The following is a 20,083-nucleotide window of genomic DNA, read 5'->3' as shown; positions in this document are numbered from 1 at the left end:
TGAAGTTTCCAAACTTGTCAAACAATTATAGAAGGATTTGGTTTTTAGATATTACTTTAGACTTTATATCTTGGTTGAATATTGTCATTATGAGAATGAATTAACTTTGCAAGTTTAAAGTTTTCTATTGATATTTTTAGTTTAAACAAAAATTACAGATCACGAATTTTCACCCTTTTTTATTTTTTATTTTTTGCAAATGGAAATAGGAAACAAAAAGTCCAGTGTTGTCCAAGTGAATTTATAGAATAGATACTTTAGTTGTTAAATAAATGTTCCAAATTACTTGTGTTCCGAATCTTCCAATCCATCGTATATTGTTTATCTCTATGAAAAAACTCTATTGTCTTATCCGTGGGTAGCCTAAGTGATAAGGGAGGACTTGTGTGCATGAGCCACGTGCCACAAAAAATGTCTATCCTTTGTAGTTTTGATAGGCTTAAAGTGATTATACTAGTTTTCTTTTGGCCATTCCTTTGTTTTTTTCCCTCCTCCTTAAGTACTTGCTTGTTTATGATTATGGCATGTTTCTACATGCTATTATGATTTCTCATCCTTCAAGTATATTCTTGTTGTATCAGTGTATAATTGATATTAGTAGGACCATTTAGATATATACTTTTTTAGTATAAATTCTTAACCATAATGATGACTTTTAATTAATGTGAGATATAACTCTTATGAATTTACTGTCCATATTTGACTGACATTTTAATGGTTAAATATTTGACATTTTCTCTATATTGTACCTAAGCTGGATGTGCAGTACCTTTATCCTCATGTAGCAATTGGTTCTTCTAGTATTGGACTTAGCTCAACTCCCCTTTTGGAGCTTTCAACTGCAATTTGCAGCAAGGATCTCAATTAGCTTGGGGCAAAGTTGGAGTTGATAAATTTTTATATCTATTTTTTGCTTCATTTTCAAAACTGGCCTGATTTGTGATGGTGGGGAAAGCATATTGTTGAAATGGGGTTTGCTCTATGGTCTGCAGAATGTATGCTCAAGAATAAGTTAGTTTGTATTAAGATATGATTTGTTAAGTTGGTTTGTATTAAGAATAAGTTGGTCTGTATTAAGATCTGAAATGAAGTTTGCTTAGTTTGTATGCTCTATGGTATGCTATATGTATATTTCGTACTTTGATTTTGGCAGTCAACTAAACATTAAGCATTCTAAATAATTCATATAGGTACAAAAGTGCAGTGATTGGCATTCATGGAACCAAATAATCATAGAGTCAATCTAGATGAAACAAGTTAAGGTCATTTTTATGAAAAAATCACAAACAGAACAAAAGGCTTTATTGCAATCATTTAAACAAATGTGTTTATTGGTTTCAAAAATTGTATATGTGATTGTTGGGTAGAAGAATAATTAAAAAAATGTGTTTGTTAGATAATTAGGTTGAGGAAAAAAAATTAGTTGGAAAACAATAATTTAAGTATAAATTAAATTATTAATTAATATATGGTTAGTGCAGTTGTAAAAAATGAAAAAAATATTATTATTAAAAAATAATATTATATTATTATTTTGATGAATCAAATGGTTAATTTAATGTGGAGTTATGGATAGAGAGATTTTAGATTTATGAAAAATATATATTTTTTTATCAAATTTTGAAGATGACTTTGATAAAGTCATTGCTAATGTTCTAAACAGACATAAAAGAAAAAAGTAGAGAGATAAAAAAATAACCACCCAACATATACGGAACTTATATATATATAAATAGATAGTGTGTGTATATATACATATATATAAATATATTTTTATATATATTTGAATGCAACTATATAATTGGCTTAGAAAAAAAAAAAGATGTTAAAAAAAAAAAAACAGAAAAATAAAATATAATTGGCGTGAGGAGGCGTACATTGCTGGCCTTTTTCCTCTCCTATTGGGCATTGGCCGAGTCAAACAAGTTTCTTCGAAAAGCAATTCCGAGAAACATCAACAATGGCTGTTAAATTGTTAATACTATTAACACACTGCAACAAATAGTAATTTTTGGGACAGAATTTTTTTCCGAGACTTTTATTTGGTAGCAAATAATTACGACCTCTCTCTCTCTCTCGCCAGCTCTTCTCTTCGTTCTCTCACTCTCCCTTTGCGCCGCCGCAGTCCGTAGCTATCGCCGGTAGCAGTTTCGTCATTCAGGTAAGTCTCCATCTATCCCTCTTATCCTTCTCTCTTTTCTCTCTATTCATACGCATCTCTCACTTTCTCAATTTGCCAGCCCGTCTCTCTTTTTGGATCCAAGAGATCAAAGAGAAACAGAGTTTTGTGCCTTTCCTGTAATGGGAAATGATTTAATGATGTGCCTGTTTTCTCAAATTTTCTGGTATTTTTCTTTTTGAGTGGCTGATAAGAGATATTAACGTTTCTTCAAAGCTTTCTCTTATGAAGGTTACTTTTTTTTTTTTTTTCCATTTATCGAAACAGACTTAATACTCAGCTCCTTGATTTCATTTCTTTTCCGTTCCAGTACAGAATTTTAGGGGTTTATATAAGCGCAGGGTTGATTTGGTTTTTAGGGGTTTAAATGGCTGGAAGGTGTTTGAGAAAAGACTCAAGTGAGCCACATGTACTGCATATTGGAATGATGGAATGATGATATATAATAAAAATGACTATATATAAAGAAGTAGGTAGGTAGGTGTCAATCTCTTTATCATATGTCATGATGTTTTGCATATTATATAAGAAATTGTGGATCACTAAATTATTTGATTTTCCATCAAATTAATGTGGTTCATACACTTTTAATCATTAAGGTTTCTCTTATCGTCATGTTCTAAATGTAATGACTTCTTGATCAATCTGATGCATTAAATTATAATGCTTATAAATTGTAAAGTCCTACAATAAATAATAGCATGAACTTATTATTTTTCTTTTAAATTTGAAGCAAAAAGACATGTGAAATGTCAAAAATTAAGTTGGCTTGTGTCACCTTGTACCCTAATTTAGTTTAAAGGTCACAATATAGAAATATGAGGTGACAATTTAACAACTAATTATGTTGTTTTCTTTAGAAATAATCAGCTCTACCGACCGCTTGTCTTCCCATTTAAGCTTGTATGTATATTATATTTTTATGGTGGTCATAATATAATTCAAGAATTAATCATGTAGAATATAATTATTGTTCCTTAATTATCTTGACATGATGGGGACAAAACATCACAAATAAGAGAGGACACATAATTCAATTATTATTTTTTAATCAAGCTATAAATGATTGCATATTGAAAACATGAAATCATGGAGTGGTATTGCTACATCGACCGGAGTTGCATCCAAATTAATGGAGTACCAAAAACCATAGCACATGAGACTTTCTTACTGGAGGCTATCACAAATACCCAGAAATCCAACAATTTCTGAAAATTACCATGATTTTCCATTATTTCGCCCATCGAAAAACTCCAATGATCCCTTGAACACTGATTTGAGCAAAATAGCCTGCTGCCACCTGATTGAATTCCCTAAAAACATGCATGCACCCATGATAGAGATAATTGTTTGCAATATTGTCTTTGATGATAATGAAATGAGTAATATTTCAGTCACAAAGGTTTGAGATTTCCTGTACTGCTCGTCGTGTAGTGTCTGGCCTGCATTATCCAAATGCATGGCTTCTTGAGCAAGAGAGGTCCCTATAAAACCTTTTATAAGTGGAGATAATTATGCTTACGATTCCTGAAGCTAGGATGGTCGTCAGTTTCTGCGCAATAGAACCTGAAACAGGATTGGGAAGATAATGGCTTCAGATGCTGAGTTTTAACTTTTCCTTCTGTGTTATTGATATGTCTGTTACTAAAGGTATGTTAATATTTTTTTTTTAATTGTAGAAACTGTGTTTGCTTCTATAAAGTTTCTGAAGTTGGCTTCCCATGAAAGCATTTGGGAGCTCGACAGGATTATTTATAAATGAAATATGTTACAAGTTTACAGCAAATGATGTTATCTAATCTTATCATCATCTGTTACCTCTTATCGTCACCTGTTACATTTTAATTTACATTTGAAACTTGTGATGAATCATTTTGAGTTGATCTATTCGCAGCTGCATTTGTGGAAGACGTGTTGTTGGAGTTATCTGCAGAAGAGTCCTGAAGGCCTGTGATTTGTGGAAGACGTGTTTGTGATTTTGCTGCTGAAGACTTGGTCTTAGTACTTGAGTTGGACTTTGTCTCAATAGCTTCAAACTCTGAGTTGGCATTTAGAATCTCTTGCATCAGGTCATTCCACTTAATATTGTATTGCTTTTCCTTTATTTCTTTATTGTTTATAGGAATATCTTTTCGTATGTTTCTTTGTTTTCCTACTTCTCAATAATCAATTTAATATATTGTGCTTTCCTTCTCCTGTCAATTAAACTTTTCGTCTACAATTAAACTTATCCTTCTACTGGCCAGGATAAGATTGGTCGTCAACCTCCAGACCGAGGACAACTATCCCCCCCCCTCCCTCGGTACAAAATCTCTTTTTGGCTGTCTCTCGATCTTGGATAGGAGTAGAGGTATTTCCTTTCAAAATTCAAATTTATAGTCCCCTACGTAAGCATACATTTGTTTCTCCGCGTCTTTCGTTCTTATTCTCTGCTTGGTTTCCAAGAAAAGTTGTTAAATGAAGAATAAAATCTGTTTTTTAGAATCTTACGTGTTTGCTCTTTGTTTTTCATGTAACTTTCCTGCAAATCTAATTCTTATAGTCTGCCCTTTTTTTTGAAGATTTCCATTGCCAAGGTGGAACTGGTAGGCTTTTTTAGGGTTTGAATTGTTTTCGATCGATTTGGTGATTTGTTGCGGGATCGAATGGCCGTTGCTGCAGCTTGTAGGCGGTGGGGGCAATCAGGAATGCATTTGCGGATAAGCGGATTTAGTGGGTTTGGGGTTTCAACATCAGTGTACGATCCATTTTCGGCTTCTTTGGCTTCGGTTAGGCAATTGGATTGTAGGCATATTTCTGAGCTCGTGAAATCGAATGGAAAGCGGTTGTTTCTCGTTGACACATTAGCCCTAGTAATTACATTGCTCTCTCTCTCTCTCTCTCTCTCTCTCTCTCTCTCTCTCTCTCTTTTTTGGTGCTATTAAAGTCTCTTTGATTTCCGAAGTTGCATTCCCAGAATATCGGTTTTTTTTTTGCCAAATTGTTGAACTGTGCATAATTGATTCTATTTCCCATTTTGCATTTTCTTGGTTGTAAAATAGAGTTACGATATTGAAAATAATGAAAATGGTATTGGATGACAGTTCATTCATTTCTTGCCATAATGTTTGATTGTTAGAAAATATGCCACATACTTATTATAGGTTAGGAGATTAGAGGGACAAGGTGTGCCGTCGAAGCAGGCTGAGGCTATAACAGCAGCCATAACTGAAGTTTTGAACGACAGCTTGGAAAATGTGTCTCATTCATTTGTTTCAAAGGCAGAGATGCAGAAGGTACTTTATCTATGTTGGTTAACTCATCTGCATGTTTTTGCATTTGTCAATTTAGTTAATTTCAGATGGCTTGAAATGACGTATTTAAGTTTAAAGATTCTGTGCAATCTCTATTCCGATATTTCCTTTTATTACATTGAAACTTCCTACATTGTGTTTGTTTGTTTCTGTAGATTGAAATGATTCAAGAATCCAATCTGTCAAAATTCAAGTCTGAAGTCCAGAGCTCACAGGTATTGACTTGTTTTGAATAGTTAGATGGGAATTTAAGCTTTTAGCCTTCAATTGGAGAGCTTGGCCTTGTCTTTTCTTCGTCTCTTTTTGGGACAAGTTAAATGTTGGTCATGAGCTGCTGAAGATTTTGGATGTCGCTAATCAGAGATTTTACACCGACCATAAGTTCTCTGGATATAAACACTAATTGCTGGACACGTCAAAATAAGCTTTAAAAAGTTCTGTAACTTTGTTCTTGAGATTTTTGTGTGTCTATTGTATGCATCCTGCTGTATCACCCATAATTATGTCAATCCACATTTCATTTAGGCTTTCTGAGGGATGATAGTTTCTCGTAAGCATCTGTTATGTCTCTTGGCTCTTGGCCAGAAGGTAACATCATGAGTCTAGTGGTTCTCCTGCCGGATTTTGGAATCACAACACTGATGTGGGTCAAACAGAGAGGATTAGATTCTTATAAAAAAAAAACAAAGAGGATTAGATTTATGTTGCAGGTTCAAATAACATTTGATTGCTACTTATCAAAAAGAAACATTTGATTGCTTTAACTGGGAAAACATCATAGCGAAACCCTCTCCTTTGTTTGTCGGGTTTTAGCTCAACGCTGAAGATTACAGTCAAGCTGTAGCTTGGGTTGAAGTCCATGTCCTCTAAAATAGAAATAATTTTCTGTAGCACTTAAAAGTCCATGAATGTGGCTTTTCTTTTTCTTTTTAGACGTGGTTGAAACACTGAGGATGTTATGCTGTAGATTCGCCTATTTTATAGGCTTTAGTATCTACTAACTCACTGAAAGCTCCACTTTTGTGATATGAGATGAACATGATATGGTCAGAGATATACATAAGTGTCCTTGTCACCCCTTTAAATATTCCTCGAGGACATGGTAAAAAGTTTAGTAAATTCGTTTTCCTTTTGAGTTGATTTTCTTCTTATATAATAATCTTTTCAAATGCTAACTATGAGAAGAAGGATTAGGGTGGTGCAGCCACCTTGAGGACATGCCTTGTCGCCCCTTTAAACATTCTATGAGGACATGCCTCCTAATTTTCTGAAGTTTCCTTGCATGATTTACTTTAAAAAAAAAAAAAAAATTCCCTGCATGATTTTGTTGGTAATTTCCCTTGGAAACATATAATGCAGGGACACCATTTTTCTTTGTTGCAACATGAGACTGAAAAGCTTCGGAATGACATAGAGAAGATGCGCAGTGAATTGAGGTTTGGTCTATTTTTTATAACTAATAAACAATCATGTGAATACTTGCTTTATGCTACCATGTGAATCTGTGAAACTTTGCACTTTGAGGTCTGGTCTATTTAGTAAAAAGATATTAAGAAAAAACATTTGATAAGTAAGAAGATGTGTAGTGAATTGAGGTCTAGTCTTTTTTTTTTTTTGATAAGTAAACGATTGTATTAATAAGCATAGGCATAACTCAAGTACATAAGATGATATACAAAAGGTAACACCTATCTAGGAAGAAGAGATGGAAACAAGAAAATCATGAAAATCAAGGTCATTGAAATCTACAGCTTTGGCCCATAGAAATAAAGTTCTAACAAAAAGTAATCAAAGCTCCTCTAATGAGTGTTCCATGTCATCAAACGTCTGGTTATTACGCTCCTACCATAAGCACCACAACATACAAATAGGAACCATTTTCCATACCTATGATTTGTGGAATACTGCCTTAATTTGTCCAATTGGTCAAAAGCTCAACCACTGTGGTAGGCACAACCCAGGTTAGCTCTAACCTTTTGAATACATCTTCCCATAACTCTCTACCAACCTCACAATGCAGTGGAAGATGATCCACAGTCTCACCATTGTTTTTGCACATACAGCTCAAATCCACTATAATTACCCTACGTTTCCATTAAGTCATCCATTGTCAAAATCTTATCCAGAGAAGTCCAAGCAAAAAATGCTGCTTTGGGAGGTGCCTTATTTCTCCAAATCTTTCTCCATGGAAAGTGATCGTTTTGTGATTGTGTGAGAGATTTATAGAAAGAGTGAACCGAGACTGTACATTTTCTTGTGGGTACCCACCACAACATGTCAGATCCTTGAGGGCTCAGTCTCATGGAGTACAAGAGTCTAAAAAATCTGCTAAGCTGCCAACTTCCCAATCTTGAGCCACTCCAGTGAAACTCACATTCCATTGGACTAGGTCACCAGATACTCCATGAAATTCACTTATGGAAGTCGGTAATTGACTTCAAGGATGGAGGCTTGTTGGGAGGTATGTGGGGCTTATGGAGTGGGAGTATGGAAGCATATTAGACGAGGGTGGGGGGTTTTTGCTTGTCACACTAGACTTGTGTTGGGAGATGGCTCTAGAATAAAATTCTGATACAACTTATGGTATGGAGATAATGCCCTTAAGACTCTATTCCCCTCAGTTTTCAGGATTGCTTGTGAGAAAGAAGCTTTAGGATTGAGGTCTAGTCTACACAGTTACTATGCTGCTGATTTCTGTCTACCTTGTAAAAAAGGCTTCTAAGCTCCTCCCCGAATGTTCTCCTTATCTTTGAATGTCCTGTCATTTTTTTTTTTTAGAAATACACCATAGGATGCATATTGGGACCATCTTCCAAATTGCTGCAATTTGCTGAACAAAATGAAAGACTCCTCCAGTTTGCGAGAAGATCAGCTATCTTTCTCGGCATAACACATGTTTTTCCCACCCTGTTGAAAACATCATCCCACAAGGCCCTATCAACCTCACAGACTTATAGTGAAGAAGTGAAGGATCCACCGTTTCACTACTTTTCCTGCACATGCAGCACCAGTCGATTACAATAAGCTGCCTCTTTCGTAGGTTGTCCATGGTCAAGAATCAAGATCTTTCCTCAATGAGAGGTTGTTCATACAAGAAAGGCCGCCTTTAGAGGAGCCTTATTCTTCCAAATGTTCTTCCAAGAGAAAGAATTGTTCTCTTGGTTGGCAACGGTCCTATAGAAAGTGCAAACAATGATTTTTCTTTTCTAGAGTTCACAAATCTTTTCAACCTCTTGATTTCTAACCCCTATGGAGTACGATAGGCTGAAGAATTCTGTGAAGATCCCAACTTCCTAATCGTGGGCAGCTTTGATAAAGTTAATATTCCATTACAGAGAATCTCTTGAAATTTCCATTAATTTCGCATAGTGATAACACCACAACCATTTCCCTAGAAGTGCTATGTTGAATATCCTCAGGTTTCGAATCCCCAACCCCACATGAGATCAAGGAAGATACCTTCTCCCAATTGACTAGATAGAATTTGAACTCTTTACCTAGTCCACTCCAAAGGAAATTACGTTGAAGTTTCTTAATAAAGGGGAATAAGGATAGAAAATAAGTTGGCAAGTATGAAAGAGTCCACTTGATTAGGGTGGTGCAACCGCCTTGACAAATACAACCTCTTCCTACTTGCTAACCTATGCTCAATTTTTTTTCTCCATCGCATCATCCCAAATAATCTTGGTTTGAAAGTGGCATCCAAGGTATTTCATGGTTAAAGAAGATACCTTGCACCCCGAAGATCTGGCCAAGGTATTTCAAATTGTTGATGTCCCCCACTGCAACTATTTCTGATAAGGACTATGACCTGCCTCACAAATTATTAGCGTATCATCTGCAAATAATACACAAGATGTTGAGTGCCCTGGTTGATGTCCCCCATCAAGAAACCCGACATGAAACCACCTCCAATCACCACTGATAACATTTTGCTAAGGGCTTCCATTATGATGACAAATAATAAAGGAGATACTGGATTAGCTTGCCTCTACCCTCGCAAACTATTTGAAGAAGCCAATATTAAGCATTGTGGAACTATTGTTATCTTGGTTTGGGTTCCTGGTATCTCGAATCCATGAACTTCATACGGTCTGTGCAGTTTTATGAGTGTTTTGTGGTGATGTCTGAGCTATCTTTGGTGAGATATGTTGAGGATCCGTTGCTACCAACATGGTATCCCTTGTTGGCTTGTTGTCACCATTGACTTCTCTCTCGTTGGTGTGTGTATTGGCAACAACACTGTGTTCTGTTCATCCTTGTTGGTTGGACACAATTTTGGGTCCCGAGGTGGGGATAGCTAGACTTTGGCGTGATTTTGTTACAATCCATGGAAGAACCCCCTGCATGCCTGGATTCTTTCCAGACTCGCTTCACACCCTTGGGCCAGGTTAGCTCAATAAGGTTGGCCCAACCTTAGCTTTCCCTTTATTCATATATGTGTGACTGTTAAAGTAGCCCCCATCCTTTTGTGTTTAATTCATTAATAGATTTGGGCCTAATACGAAGGTCGTTTCCTTGTTCAAGTTTAACTCTGCAGCAGGGCCAAGACCAGAAATTCCTTTGTTGTTTGGGCTACGTTCCTCACCCATGCTGGGCCCTAAGGGTGTAACCGGTTTGGTTTTGGACAAAATTTAGGACCAAACCGATATACACCGGTTACCCTCCTAAACTGGTACTTCTGGTTTTACCGGTTTCCTGTTTGGTTCGGTCCGGTTTTAATAAAATATAAATTTGTCATAAATAAAAATTAAATAAAAATAAAAATAAAAACTGTTTTATTAAAAATTTGTTACTATTTACAAAAATCTGCTTTATAAAAAAAATCTATTTTACTATATCACTAATTCACTATAGTATCATATAAACTTATAGTGATATAGTATTAGTATAAGTACTAAATTTACTACAATGATTTCTATAGTTCTTTATGTATAAACTTAAAGTGGATTACTAATAATAATAGTAATAACATTATCTTAAATTTTGAATAAGTGGAATGAGAAAGTAATATTAATTCTTGATCGATGCATTTGTGTGGTGCCACCATGCCAATTACTTTGCAGGGCATTTGGTAACAGTTACTATGAGATGTCACACAATCGATCTGGACTCTGATATATCGATCTCGTCCTTTTGTGCAAGATGGGAATTGATTAATTGGAGAATTATTTTCTGCTACAAATTATTCCTACAGCAAATTATTTATTATCTATCTCAAATAATTTATATAATTATAATAGCATTATCTTATATATAATTATAATTTATATTATTATAAATATTATAAATAATATTAAAAAAATTAAATTAAATATATAATATAGTGAACCGGTTAGGTCCTAAAAATCATAGAATCGGAACTGGACTGGTTCCAGCCGGTTTTGGCATTTTAGAAACCGATTCTGGACCGGACCCGTTTTCCTGTTAATCAGTCAACCATCGATTTCAAATCCATCAGCTGCATTTTCAGACCAGCAAGGGTACTGTATGAACTACTTTCTGTCTAGCCATCTTCAGTTTCCCCACCTGCTCCCCTTGTGTAAAACTTGGGTAACATAGCTTACTCTAATGTGCCGACGAGTTTTCTACTCGGAAGCTGCACACTAGCAATGATTAGTTTGCTCTCTTCTGTGCCTCTACCTCTGCCTCCGAAATGGGCATGTGTTGGTCCCTGAAGCATCGCCTTATACAACCATTTGATCACCATTACCACCTCAACTTGTTGAGGTGAGGCCTAGCTCTTATCTACAGCATGATCTGCCATACCACTACTAAACCCTGCTGCACCTCTGCTGTGAGCACCAGCAACCAAGGATCCTCTATTTTGAGTACCAAAAACAGAGGTTCCCTGCATCAACCTGAGAGTTTCCTTGAAGTACAGCCAACCTTTTCCATATTGTGCCTTCCAGGATCACTATGAAGCTGGATCTTGCCCCACCAACGTATATCATCTTAACCATGTATCAACCATAGTCATTAGAGCATCTTTGGGCCACATAGCCACACTCCCATCTAGAACGCATGCTACCACTGTTTTAGCCAACCAATCAACCATAGCTTGGCCAATGACTGTCACTTTCACCACTTTTCTGCTCCTTTCCACTATGTGGACACCGCCAGCATTATCCATTGCAAAGTCAAACACTTTAGCATCTGGCAGCAGCTTCCTCAACACACCCATTCTTCATGCCATGAAAGTGAAAATGGACAATAAAAACTTTTTTTAATAAGTAATGGACAATAAAAACTAAGAATGACAGAGGAATAGAACGAGACTAGTTCCGGCCAAAAAGGCTGGAAATAGATGCTGTTGCTAGTTGACTCTTACTTGGGATTGAGTGAGTGTGTGTGTGTGTGTGTGTGTGAGAGAGAGAGAGAGAGAGAGAGAGAGAGAGAGAGAGACCATAATCTTTTTATTACCAACTTTTATCCTTCCTTATATTAGTTCTGCAATGGGATTGATTGGTATACAGGTATGAAATCGATAAAGTCACTGCTGGACAGCGGTTGGATTTGAATCTTGAAAGGGGGTAAGGAAAATGACATACCTAAATTTCTTTTGTTCAGAGCATACAGAACCTCCTTTTTGTCAAATCTTTGTTACTAGTGCCATATTCCCATCAAATCTGGTGCAGGAGGATTCGGGATGAGCTAGCGAATCAGAATGCTGAAACCACTAACCTTACGAATAAACTTGATCGGGTAAGTGGCTTGTGTTTGTTTGGTAATGGTCTGTGCTTTGTTGATTGATATTGTGGAACTTTCGTTTTTAAAAAATATGTACCCTTTGTATAATATCAGGAAATTCATGCTCTTAGGGCCCACTTGGAAGCAGCAAAATATGATGTAATAAAATACTGCATAGGTACTCTTGTTTCCATCTCTGCGGTTGGACTTGCTGTAATTCGTATCTTGATGTGAACTTATTGTATTGTATTACAAGTCAATTGTTGTTGCTCAAAAGAAGAAAATATAGGTTATTCTTTTGAAGCTACCTTTTGTTAAGGAAAGAAGAAAAAAAAATAAACTTAGAAAAATTTGAACTAGTGTCAGTTGGGCTCAAGCATTCCCTATATAGCTTTATTAATTCCATTCGTTGTCGGATTCTTTGTTTTTGCAAGGAATTATTTACTAAACTTGTTTATGCAGGAACGAAAACTTTATAAATCTAAATTAGTTCAGGCTCCTAAATTGGAACTGAGAGTGGAAGAACCTTAACTCGGTTATCTGTGTCCAAAACTTCAAGGGGAAATGTTTATGTGTTACTAATTATAAGGCATTCTTTTACCTATAAATAAATAAATAAAACTAATTATAAGGCATTTAGGAGCAGAAATGAGGTAATGCCTGTATAGAATTGTTGTACCTTGTAGACAATGTTATTCATATTCCTCTGTGATAAAAAAGACGAACGAAAACAAAATATTGACGCACTGCCATGTTTACATTGAGGAAAAAAAGAGGGCAAAGTGTCGTACCATTAGCGCACTCTTTATGACATGAACATGAATAATGATAGCGTTATCACTCTTCTGCTACCCTTCTCGAGTTTTACTATTTTTAATTTTTCTTTTATTTAATGATTAAGAAAGTGATTCTTAGTAAAATTGTATATTTTTTAAATTTTTTTTAATGATTAAAGATATTAAAAAAATACGCTAAGAGTAGTAAAGTGGTGTTAAAAACTTAAAAAAGGTTGTAAGAATATCATTATTCTAATAACATATCACGGAAAGAAAAATATTCTGGGTGTATATGATTGTATAACATATCACGGAAAGAAAAATTGGTTTAGTGATTGGAAGACCCCCTTATTTATTTATTTATTTTTGGGTTGAATGGGATGGGCGTAATTCGTTACTACACCTGAATGGGGCTGTCCTAGTGGGGGATATGGCTAGGGACAGTTAGGTACCTAAAATGAGTACTCTCATTCCCAGATGGCAATACATGACTCATTGATAAGAGCTAGCTTAAATTTTTTATAAAATTTAGGAGATGTTTAGATAATGAGATAAGATAAAAAATATGTGAATAGTAATGAAATAATTTGTAAATAATAATGAAATAGATTGAATTATGATATTTTATGAGATTTTGAAAAATGAGAAAAAAGTTTGAATAAGATATTATAAAATTAAAATATTGTTAGAACATAATTTTTTAATATAATTTTTATCCTAGAATTGGAAACATTTAAATTATTTTTTGTATTTTGTTTATAAGTTTAGAAAAGTTGTAATGATCAGATTAAAAGTTAAAGACTTAAAATTAAAAAATATTTATACTTGAATGATATTGGGAAGAAGATGAGATGAAACCATCCTATCTCTCAAACAACTCTTTGAAATAAAAACCCCAAGAAAACTACACTTCCTTTTTTTCTATTTTTTTTTCCTTTTAAAGTTAAAACTTAAAAAATAACATGGTGGTAGCCAACAAGACAGAGCAATGAAGTGTTCTATAATACTCCGTTTCTTCAAGGTTATATGAATAAAGTTAGTTTTAGAAATCTCAGAAACCGGTATGCTACTAATTTTGACTTAAAAATTTTCTTCTTAAGAAAGTGCTAGATACAAAAGATTCTATAAAACAAACAAAGTCATTTTTTATTAAAATACTTAAAATCTAAAAGAGAGTTGTGAAAGCACTTATTAAAATAAATCAAGTCTTGGATAACTTATTAAACTAAAATCATAAAACTTATGTCATAAACTCTCTAGGCCTATGCTTCCATTCTTGGGCCAAGTTTCATCTTGCAGTTCTATCCTCGTAAAGATCATCACTTAAGGCAATAAGCAATATATCATACAATAAACATAAGAGTTCTTTGAATACATGCATATTCATAGTTACATACGTAAATAGTATGAACATGGACTTGATTTATGCATGAAATGTATTAACTTTTCTTTCACTTGTGATAAGTTGTTGCCTACTGTTGAACTCTATGAGTTAGGGTTAGCAAATCTAAATAGGTTTCAACTCTGTCATTGGTTGCGGACTATAGAATTCATACATAAGGAAGACATATTGGGTGCACTACCAACATGGATAACATGACAATACAATATGTCCATAGCATATAGTACCCTTTCATATCATAACATAGGTCGTTACATATCTCAGCGTTCATATTTCATCATATAATCTTACATGCATACTTTCCAGTTTTATCGTATCCCAGGTTTCAAATAAAGTTGTAATTTTTCATAAAATGCCGTGATACATGTTTGCTTAAATAAAATCATGATTTTTCATAAAATCTTTTGATACATAACTCTTCACATAAAATTATGACTTTTTATTAATATTTTAATGCAGTACTCTCATATAAAATCAAGACTTTTTATAAAATATATTAATGCATATGTCACACTAATATGAAACTTCCGCATAAAATCATAATTTTTATAAATTTGTCACGATTTGAATAAATAAAAAGGGGCTTCAAATGGTGGACGTACATGCATAATACTTTTTATTAAAGACATGTCATTTATCCGTACATGCGCAAGGGTATGATCATGCTACTTGATAGCGTTAATTTAATATTGATGGAGTGAAGTTGATTATCTATAAAATAGACACGTAATATACGTAAATTTCTAATTAATAACATACTTAGAAATTAAAACTCCTAAATTTTTAAATAACGTATGTTTTCTATAACCTTAAATTCTCATAATCTTAAAAAATTGTCACTCCTCAAATAGTTTAATTTTCACATAATTTTTCTAAATAATCATGTGATTAACCTCCAAAAATATTATCAAGCCTAAACATTTGATTTCTCTCGGTTTTCGTCGCTAAACAAGTCACTATAAAATAACAAATCCTAAAACGTCTTCTCAACAATATCCACCCTAAAATTTAGTATTTGTAACCTTAATTCAATTTCTCTACAAGCCGTTATAATTAATAACCCATAAATCGTGACTGCAAGTGACCTAACCTCAGGGTATTAAAATTGTTTATTTGTTGAGTCTATTATAATGCATTAATTGTTTATTTGTTGAGTCCATTAGTGATGCTTTGGGCAGATCTATAAAGCTTTTCCACTTTATCTTTATCTTTACCTTTTTATTATTTGCCAAGAAAAAAACAATAGCCGGTCCGGAATCGGTTTTTGGAATTGAAAAATCGGCCGGAACTGATTCGGTTTAGGTTCCAGACTTTTTTTTTGCCTGCATGGGACCGTTTCTATTTAATATATATTTTAAATTATTTTTTTAATATTATATTTAATATGTTTTATAATATATATATTTTTTAAACATATTGTATATAATTTTTATATATAATATATATAATAATATAAATTCTGTTGGCATCTATCGTGATATCACCATTATTATTACACGAATATATTGAAAATATTTAAATATTTCTAAATCTAAAATAACAAATAAATATATATATAAAATAGATCTCGTATCAAATATACTACAGCCCGTATGAATTTCGCATTTAGTGAGCCAAGTATTTCTCAATGTCGTGAGATTCACTCTTAATTGATTTTAAAATTTAGAAGTGAGATTACATTTTTATAATATTTAGATCATGAGAAATTATATTTGTAATTTTATAATGTATAAGTTTTCGACAATTTATTTGAAAAAGGCGAAGACTTGAAATAAACTGATAGGCCTAAATTCATAAAGAGTGGTATGCTTGCTTTCTTAAAAATTAAAGTGATGAAAGTGTGCTTGTAATAAGGGAAAAAGTTCCATTGAAAAAAATCAACCGCAACCTTTGGAAGATCCTTCACTTAATTATAATTATATATAAGATAATGTTATTATAATTTATAAAATAAAAGTTTAATCTTAAATATAAAAATTTAATTGATCATATGCTTTAAATATAAAATATATATATTAATAACATTTTTTATTTTATCATAAGAACCACTTAAATTGAGAAAAAATACTTATAAATAAAATTGATAAATCATACCAATATTTTTTTTATCACTTAAAATCAGTTTAAAATTGAAAAACAAATCCTAAATATCAAAAGATTTGAGTTTATATACCAAAGTTGTAACTAAGATCACTAAAATATTATTTACCAAAAAAGAAAGAAAATCACACAAATATTATTACCAAATTTTTATGGCCTAATAAATTCTAATTTCTCAATATATTCTTTTTGATAAGTACATAATACATTACTAAATTAGTAATACTAATATACAATAGTATATAATGTATATTAATTACAGTTTTCATTTTATGGCCTAATACTAATAGTCTAATACTATATTACTATTAGTAATATAATTTAATTACAGTTTTCATTTTATGGCCTAATACTAATAGTCTAATACTATATTACTATTAGTAATATAATTTAAGTCTATATATAAATTCTAATACTAAATTACTATTCTAAATAATTACATATGAAATAATAATATAGTAATACTAATACTACTAGTAATTTAGTATTAGTATACTAATACTATCACTATAGTCTATCAATAATATAGTTATAATAAATTAAACTTACTATAACAAATACTAATATATATATACTAATAATAATAGTCTAATATAGACTATAGTTATACTTATACTAATATAGTTATACTAAATCAGTGAATCACTATAACTAATACTGAGATATAGCTATACTAAATTACTTATAGTCTACTATTTATGCTATTATATAGTTATACAAATTACTATAACTAATATTAATATATAACTATACTAATAGTAATACTATTAGTCTATCATATAGTCTAATATAGGCTATATAGCTATAACTAACACTAATATTTATATATTACTGGTTCAAAAAAATGTTTATATATTATTTAATGTACAACTATAATATATAGTACTAATATATATTAATATATTAACATATTATAAGAGATATTATAAGAGTTATAGTATAAATTATAATATATGTATAAATTTATAATAATATTATTATAGTTAACTTAATGTGTTAGTATTAAATCACTATAACTACATAGAGTATTAGTAATAATAGTATTACTATTATTTAATATAATATTATCATTTATCACTAACAGATAGTAATTGAGTACGTTTGGATCCTTAACTCCTCTCAACTCATCTTAACTCATCATTACAACTTTTTCAAATTTCAACACAAAATATAATAAACAATTCAACTTTTTCACATCCCAAAATAATAATAATATTAAAAAAATAATATTCTAGCAATATTTTATTATCTCAATTCAACTCAACTCAGTTCAACATCCAAACACAGTTTACTACTAGTATAGTTATTAGTTATAGTACTAGTACATTATTTATTATTATTATTTTTACTATAAACGTGTTGTATATTCTCATTCATCAAGTATAACTATCTTTACAGAGTTTGTCATATGAATATTCTCTATATACTTCCATTGGACATTCCTTAATCCAAACAAATTCATCAACCTTAGAAAGAGCATATTTTGCCAAACTATGAGCCACTTTGTTCCCCTCTCTAAAAATATGTTGAATCTTCCACCAGTTCCTTGTTTTGAAACAACTTCTGAAATCTTCTACTAAGCTTCCATACCACAAACAATCCTCCTCCCCACTACTCACTACCTTTGTCACTACCTAGGCATCCCCTTCAAAAATCACATTTGAAATATTTAGCTCTAAGCAAAGCTCCACCGCTCTCCACAAAGCCATAATAGTCATATTATCTTCATGCTCCTACTCCATCCCGAGAGAGCCCCACTACAACACTTCAGCAACCCCTGGACTCTTTTAATGGGATCTATTGATGGCCTGTGCCCAGACCACTCCTTCTCGATTAAGCTCTCACACTCCTCCTCTCTCATCCAGCTAGCTTCAAATCTGAATAGGAAGTGTTTTTTCCTACTTTGGGTGGAAGGTTCCCTCATAGATAAGAAAAGTGGCCAATGGTCAGAACATCTCCCTGTTAATACCTCCACCTCAACCCCTTTAAAACACTTCAGCCATTGTGCATTTGCTACCCCCCCGAGTACTAGTGCATTATTGGTTATAGTAAATAAGTTAATAACTATTACTATATACTAATAGACTAATAGTATTAGTGTTACTAATATATATATATATATATATATATATCATAGTATACTATATGTATATATATTAATATAATTACTATATTACATAAGTATTATTATTAAACAAAATGCCCGATGGGCAGTAGGCCAAAAAAGCCCAGCAGGTGAAAACCCACCTCAACGGGCCAAAAAGTCCAAAAATAAATTGAAGCCCAGTTGTAGAAGATGCCAAAACTGCATCGTTTTACCAAAAAACTGCTCAGGTTCATTTAATTGAAACGGCGTCGTTTTTGGGCTAGGAGAAATGACGTCGTTTCATTCACAACCTTAGGTTTTCTCCTGAGTCCCCTCCCCCCATTCCATTTCATGACTTTTCTTCCGTGCCTTCATTGATCTCCTTCAGACTTCAATCCTTCTCCTCAGTAGTTTTAACCCTTTTCTGCCTCTTAGCCCTTCCCTCAGCAGCCGCAACCCTCTCTCACGCAACGACGACGACAGCCCTCTCTCGGTTGTCTCTCAGCCCTCCCCTCAAGCAGTCGTCTCTCCCATTTCGACGGTATGTAAAATTGTAATAATATTTTTAGGGTTTAAGCTTTTATTTTTTGGGATTTTTCCTTGTTTCTGATTTTCTATTTTTTCTATGGTATTTTGTTTCATTGCACTTATTTGATTTCATAGATATTAGTTTGAAATCTGGTATCAGAGATTTAGGTTTTTGAAATCTGGTATCTCATATCTGAGCTTGTGAAATTGTGAAATCTATATTTTCAAAATAGGCTCGAGTTCTGGTTTTTCGAGTAGATATTTTTATTTACAATTAGTATGTGGGATTTGTTTTGACGCTGGACAGATTACAATGATTCTTGTATTTACAAATTGTAATGTAACTTGTATAGTTGTATTTACAATAATTTTTGACAACTTGTTTAAAAAATGTTTAAAATGTTGTAAGCTAAACTCTACTTGACAGCTTGTTCATTTTAATTTTTGTCAATGATTCTTGAATTTTATTTCATTGTCTGCGACTGTGACTATGTTTGGTTGGTGATAAAGAGTTAGAAATGTGACTTATAAATGAAATTATTTGTAAAAGTATTTAATTACCATTTGTTAATTTATTTGTAAAATGAAATAATTTATCTTTTTGAAAGTGATTATATAATACTAATACAATTCACAATTATAAATATATTTTATTTCGTAATGTCATTTTCTTTAATAAAGAACATTCTTACTCCAGTACTTCATTTGTATTTTTATAAGAAGGCCAGCATGAGATACATAAATTTTTTCTATATATTATACGTACATAATATAAGCAACGATTCAACATATTGCATATATACGAAGATGTTCACGGCGTTCACTAAACAAAACAACTAGTATATAATAATTGAGAAGTGTTATTGTTTTAAAAAGATTGATATTGTTAAATTACGTTAATTTATAGATTTATTTTTATAAAAAATTTTTAAGATAATACTAAGAGTAGGGAATGTTATCCATATATTGTACCGATATTGCAAAATGTACTTTTCTATTTACTTATTCTTTCAAATATATTTTTAAATA

The 20,083-nt window shown here is 32.6% G+C and overlaps 1 protein-coding gene across 3 annotated transcripts; it reads left to right on the top strand.

Moving 5' to 3' along the window:
* Positions 1-1,924: 1,924 nt before the first annotated feature.
* LOC121259006 (protein FMP32, mitochondrial-like) lies at positions 1,925-12,512 on the top strand. Of its 3 annotated transcripts, XM_041160475.1 has the most exons (11): positions 1,949-2,161; positions 3,614-3,829; positions 4,074-4,248; positions 4,426-4,529; positions 4,741-5,031; positions 5,323-5,454; positions 5,628-5,687; positions 6,832-6,908; positions 11,949-12,005; positions 12,111-12,177; positions 12,277-12,512. In XM_041160475.1, exons 5-11 carry the CDS (start codon positions 4,825-4,827, stop codon positions 12,394-12,396), a joined length of 720 nt encoding a protein of 239 aa, XP_041016409.1. In that variant the 5' UTR covers positions 1,949-2,161; positions 3,614-3,829; positions 4,074-4,248; positions 4,426-4,529; positions 4,741-4,824; the 3' UTR covers positions 12,397-12,512. The 3 variants fall into 3 exon arrangements, with proteins under 3 accessions (XP_041016408.1, XP_041016409.1, XP_041016410.1); XM_041160474.1 differs by lacking the exon at positions 3,614-3,829 and having other exon boundaries at positions 1,925-2,161; XM_041160476.1 differs by lacking the exon at positions 3,614-3,829 and having other exon boundaries at positions 4,432-4,529.
* Positions 12,513-20,083: the final 7,571 nt, after the last annotated feature.

This window comes from Juglans microcarpa x Juglans regia, chromosome 4D (genome assembly GCF_004785595.1).
Source record: "Juglans microcarpa x Juglans regia isolate MS1-56 chromosome 4D, Jm3101_v1.0, whole genome shotgun sequence".
Lineage (NCBI taxonomy): Eukaryota > Viridiplantae > Streptophyta > Magnoliopsida > Fagales > Juglandaceae > Juglans > Juglans microcarpa x Juglans regia.
The sequence above is the reverse complement of the archived record's forward strand: the minus strand, read 5'-3'. Positions and strand labels throughout refer to the sequence as shown.